The 5,642-nt window shown below is 46.7% G+C and overlaps 1 protein-coding gene across 1 annotated transcript in view; it reads right to left on the bottom strand.

Moving 5' to 3' along the window:
- erich1 (glutamate rich 1) overlaps positions 1 to 5,290 on the bottom strand; it is a 7,879-nt gene extending 2,589 nt beyond the window's left edge. Inside the window, exons 1-4 of the mRNA XM_080871124.1 lie at positions 4,655 to 5,290; positions 3,923 to 4,063; positions 3,696 to 3,842; positions 893 to 1,002 (exon numbers count right to left, since the gene is read on the bottom strand). Coding sequence (XP_080727250.1) covers positions 893 to 1,002; positions 3,696 to 3,842; positions 3,923 to 4,063; positions 4,655 to 4,673 — 417 coding nt within the window. The 5' untranslated portion in view covers positions 4,674 to 5,290. The remainder of the gene's footprint in view (positions 1 to 892; positions 1,003 to 3,695; positions 3,843 to 3,922; positions 4,064 to 4,654) is intronic.
- Positions 5,291 to 5,642: the final 352 nt, after the last annotated feature.

Genomic DNA, 5,642 nt, shown 5'->3' with positions numbered 1-5,642 from the left:
TGTATCCACCTGCACTCTGGGCCTAATGGCTAAAACAGGAGGTGGGCATCGTCCATTATGGTGAAAGCTGGGAGACGGCTGCTTTCCTTTCAGCCAATCACTGCACAATCTAATTCCACTAATTAGATGTTCCCTCTTTTTCACTGATTGCAGTTCAATCAGCAAAATCATCTGGTGTGGCCTCTGATTGAAAAGACACGGTCAAATCTGCAAGTGCGACCATCGCTCGTTCTGAGCCCGGCAATTTGAGATGTTCCATTAAATAAAAGGGAACATTTAACAGAACAGTGCTCAGGTGATGCACGAGCTTTTACAGTGAAAGAACATTAACACATTCCTCCCACCTTATGGAAATCATCCTTTAGTTTAGCAGCTTCATTGGGCTTTCCATTTTTCAGCTTTTCTCTTTTGCAATTATCACATTGCTAAAATCTCTCTGCTGTCACATTACCGAATGACTAAACCTCAAAAGAGAACCCGTCCACAAACAGCAGTCTTGGATCTTCTCTAGCTTGCCACATCTCCCCTTTCCTTAAAAAACCCACGAAGCACAGAGAGGTCAAAGAAACGAGCTCGCGCTGACTTCTCAGCGACCCGTTTGTGAGCAGTGGACTGGAGCCAGAACACAAAGCAGCAGAAGTGACAGTGGCAGTGCAGAACTGACCGACATAGTGCAAGGAAAACACAAACCAAGGAAGCTACTGCTCATATCAGACATGCAAATACTCCATTTATCCATTTTTTTACATTTAGAAACATTTTAAATTATTGTCAAAGGAACTGAGAACCTTCACAGACATTTTAAATTATTATTTTGTGACAGATTGAAATGATAGACTACTTCAAGTCATTATGTTTTTTGTTATATAAATATATTTAAAAGCCAGCCAACTGCAGCCATGAGCGAGACAGATGAAGTCAGGCCGGCTCGGACGCCGCCCAGATCAACAAGGTCTGCATCAGGTGTTGAGGAACCAGGGCTCCCTGACGAGAAGTGAGCTACTGGAACAAGAAGGCATCGGTGGGCAAGATACAAAAACAGGGTGTTGTTGGGATGCTACTACGCAAGTAACCCCAGCGGAAGAGGTTACATGAATAGGATGCGGAGCACTAGGTGCGGTGACTCCCAAGCTCGGCGAGCAGCTCCAGCAGATCCCAGAAACAACATCGGACATCTCTGTCAAGAAGAGCACAGTCCTAGAAACAGCCAAGATACGGCGCAGGACCCTCAAGCTCCCAGGCCTCTGGTAGAGCAGCGGCCCCAAACCTTTTTTGCGCCACGGAGCGGTTTAATGTCACACAATATTTTCACGGACCGGCCTTTAAGGTGTCGCAGATAAATACAACTAAATAAAATGAAATGCGCCAACAACATTGAGAGTAACATCCTCCTCTCTGCCCCTTAATGCTCTCTGGTCGCTATGGTAACGCGTAAATATTTCTTTCAAAATAAGACACACAACTACGCAGCCCGGTACCAAACAACTCAAGGACCAGCCCGGGGGTTGGGGACCACTGTGGTAGAGGACCCAAGCTTGGAGGCACACTGCTCTGTCTGTGAGCATAGCAGCCCCACCCATGTGCTGTTCAAACCTCTGTTTGTGACAGTCAACCAATCAGAAAGTGACTGGCTTAAGAAGAAGATTTAAATGCACCTTAGAACACACATGCATCAACACTACAATGAGCGGGTGGAGGGAGGTTTGGAGTCTTCTCTCACCCCCGTTCTCTGCGACCTGCTGGAGCGGGAGGGCTAGGAGGAGTTGGCCGTCCGACTGCGGTCTGGAGTGTTGGGCCTCCCTGCTGCTGCGGAGTCGGGGCGGTCTGCCTCCCCCCACCGCAGGGAAAAGGGTAACACCACCTGGGTCTGGGAGCAGTTCCCCCTCCAGGGGCAAGGGTACCTAGACCCGGTTTGTAGAGTACGCTTGGGGAGTGTGATCGTGTGTACAGCGTCTCTTTATGTCTGTCTCCACGTTGGTTGAGTGTGGAGTAAGTGCATATGAGAGCATGAGGGTGGGAATGGATGTTTGTATATGTGTGTGCCTGTATTTCTGTGTCTATATGTCAGGTTGGGTGTCAGACGCCACCTCTCTGGGGACATCTCAGGCCCTCCAAGGTTTGGAGGCCTATCTCCCCCTACCACCACTTCTCCTGCCAGTGGCGGACTCCCTCAGACATCGGTGCGTTGGTGGTTCTTTGTGTCCGGGGATGGGCGTCCAGGTACACACCGGCTCACTCCTTGGCGGCCGCTTATCGGGGCCTGGAGCCTGGGGCTCGCTCGGGCCACTTCGGAGGTGGGGTGCCCCCGGCCTCTCGGCCTGGGGCTCGGTCACTCAGGCACGGCTGGCTGCCGGCGGAGCTCACGGGCGCGTCACTGCAACTCCCCCTGGCTTCTGCTCCGCGGCTGCTGAGTGAGCCCTCATCTGGGACTCTCCTCAGCTCTTTCTGGGACAGTGGTGCTGCTGCCCCTCTGTTGGTCTTCCTTGGTCTCTTGTGTTCTGGGGGCCTCTGGATGTCTGGAGTTTTGATCTCCTCCATACCTGCTTCATGCCCTGGAGGACGGGGCTGTGGCCCCCCCACACCCTCTAGCAGATCATTACATGAAGGAACCTTTTAAAAAAACAAGAATTTGATGCAATTAAAAGAAAAAAAACAGGTTACGATAAACTTTCCTTTTGATTGTTCAGAAACAAGAGTTTCTCGAGGATCCAAAGAAAACCCAAAATCAGATGAACTAAAATAGATGTCCGTTTCTCAAAACATGTAGAAATACGGTTCTACATTTTGCAGCTAACGTGAATGTGAAGAGAGATCTGTTCATTCAAGACTAGGACAGCTTTTCTCTTTCTACACCACATCAACTACATCAACTCTCCTCTTTGTAAAATATTACACTGAAGCCTTTATGAACCTCCGCAGAACCCAAACTCTAGTTGACCTTAAACAGCTCTCTGGGTTGCAGTTCCCTTGAAGGCTCGCTACCCACTAAATCGAAAATGTGTTCAATTAGGAACTGCTACACTTACGAGTGCAATTAATCAAACTTAACCTTGTCAGTCATTCCAGCGGCCACCCTCAGACGATGGTCTGTGTAAGCCAGCAAATCACTTTTTTCACTGAGGTAAAGCAGAAGCTCTTCAGCTAAACGACGGTCTGAGTTACAGAAGATGATGAGTGTAACGAGCCGGCGCTTTTATTACAGCCTCATCACTTTGGTACTTCATGACAATAGAGAGAGGAGATAAAACAAACAGTCTTTAAATGATCCATATCAAATGCAGAGCATGTGACTCATCCTTGAATACCGCTGCCAGACAGCTCGATTCATCGCAGGTCAAGAAGATTTTAGCTCGGCATAAATCAGCTCACAACTCAGCCTCCAACATGTTATTAATAATAGTTAAATATCTCCTTTATAAATTATGCAAGTTTGCCCCGACAAGCACATTTAATCGGCCTATCGGAGTGAAAACAGAGCCACCCAGGCTCACTCACCATCTGCACAAGTTCTCCTCAGTTAAAGAACACGACTGATTTTCACTGTCTGTTTCCCCAACAACAGTGGCAGAGACAATCAGAAAGAGTAACTTTATTACTACAGAGCACCAACCTGGAGGAGGCCCATGAGATAAATCTCTCCTAGCTTTATGGTGCACAGCGCCAAGTCCATAAATGTAAGATTATGGGTGACGTACCAGCTGGTTCCTCCACGCTATTTATGCTTTTTAGCTGCTGTAGTGAGACCGATTCCTCTGAATGTATATCATAGTCTGCAGGAGGAGGAAGGACCGTGTACATCCGCCTGCCTGGTTTGGCTGCGCTCTGTCTCTTCACTGCATCTCCTGAGACACATAAGGCAAATAATGTAAGGCACTGAAACACAAAGGAGGGAGGAACGTGTTAGTAATTATCATGACTTTACCTGAGGCCGTGTCCTCTCCAGGAGCTTTGCTTTTCAGATGTTTCTTTTTGCCTAGAGCTTCTACAATATGTGGTGGGCTCTGTTCCGTCACCACTTCTTGGATGGCAGGGTAAAGCTTCTGGAGAACTTTTGACTGGAATACTGAGTGACACAAAGACAAGCTGTGTTAACTACGCATATTCAGGCTACATGTGATCTAGTCCATGTGGGAATGAAGCATGAAAACAGGATGTAACCCGCTGACTTTGAAAACTGAAACAGGTGATGTTCATGCTGTTTGTGACTGCAATAACACAGCCTAACAATGAACACTGTGTTTACAAACTTATTGTGATGCCAAACAGTTAAGATAAACTTAGAGTACACTGCCAGTCTTTAGTTTTAGTCTTTGTCATTTTCCTAAACCATCAAAACAAGAAGGAAATGTCAGTGAGTACATTTATTCAGAACATAGAGGACTGAGATGTCCACACGATCGTGACCACATAAAAACTAATAAAAGCTGATCAAATATGAATCACCAAAAAACAAAACCTCCTGTCTTCTCGGGTACGTCTACCAAAGTCAAGGAGTGATTTTAGGGCTTGACAGAGGAGCACGTGCTTTTGTTTACAACACAGAAACCAACGCGAGATTTAGCTAGCTACGTTATTTGGGTACTTTAGCGAGCTAAAGAGTTACGAGCTCTGTGTGTGTTTTTGTATGAGATGAGTCATTTCTGGCGGTCCTTACCTTCTTTCCTATGTGCCATATTCAAACATCCACCACAGTCGAAGCAAAGAAAACATGAATTCCAACTCTGCACTCAGCTAGGAAGTTACTATGCTATCAAGCTAGCTGAGTTAGCTAGCAAGTATGCTACAGCAGCTTTTTAAATGAGCTAGCTTGACGCGCACGTCCCGCTCAACTTAAAGATCAGAGATATTCATCTGTCAGTATCATCGCCACAGAGCTCCAGCTTCTTCAGCAAAGCCCACTAACCCAGAGTAATGCGCAAAACTGCTGAACCGCGCACTTCACCGGCTACCACACGCGCACTGTGACGACCAAGAGACTCCGCTTCCTTTTGCGCCAACTTCTATTCAAAATCCGGCCAATTTAAAATGCACGCAGTCCTCACAAACAAACACTCTCTGTATATACTTAATGATATGTATTTACGGGATTACTCGAATCTATTCTTCACATCGGCAGACGAATCAACCTCGTTTATAGTGTAATATTCATTAGCCTTGCGTATTTCAAGGAAAAAGACTCAAGAAGGTCTGGATTTGTAGAGCGAACTTAAAATGACTCCAGCTAAAATGATTATTATAAAACCATTATTAATTATCTGAGCAGGTGTATCATACTACCAGAGCAACATACGGTTTTTTTTTAATGTCCACTTTTATTCTTTCCAAGGGGCTACAGCGCCCCCTGCGTTTGAAAGCTGTGATAACAGCAGCTTGGGCGTGCGCACACCAAGCCAGCTGTAGGACGGTGTGCAGGCGAGATGAGAATACTAAACAGGCGCCTCATGGCTCAGCATCAGCACCGGGCTGAGTTCAGATTTGCGCACCCATCAAACTTGGCTTGGGACCTCAGCATGTGAACGGGCTTTGCAGGAGGAGGATCCACCTAGAATGTCAGCTCTGAAAAAGGTATTTCCTACCTGTCTCTCTCTTTCCTTAATCTTTCAGCACACATTGAAGTCATGAAATGTGACAATGTGCAGCAT

Source organism: Rhamphochromis sp. 'chilingali' (genome assembly GCF_963969265.1).
Source record: "Rhamphochromis sp. 'chilingali' genome assembly, chromosome: 21".
Classification (NCBI taxonomy): domain Eukaryota; kingdom Metazoa; phylum Chordata; class Actinopteri; order Cichliformes; family Cichlidae; genus Rhamphochromis; species Rhamphochromis sp. 'chilingali'.
Note: the sequence above shows the minus strand (reverse complement) of the source record. Positions and strands in the feature narration are given on the sequence as shown.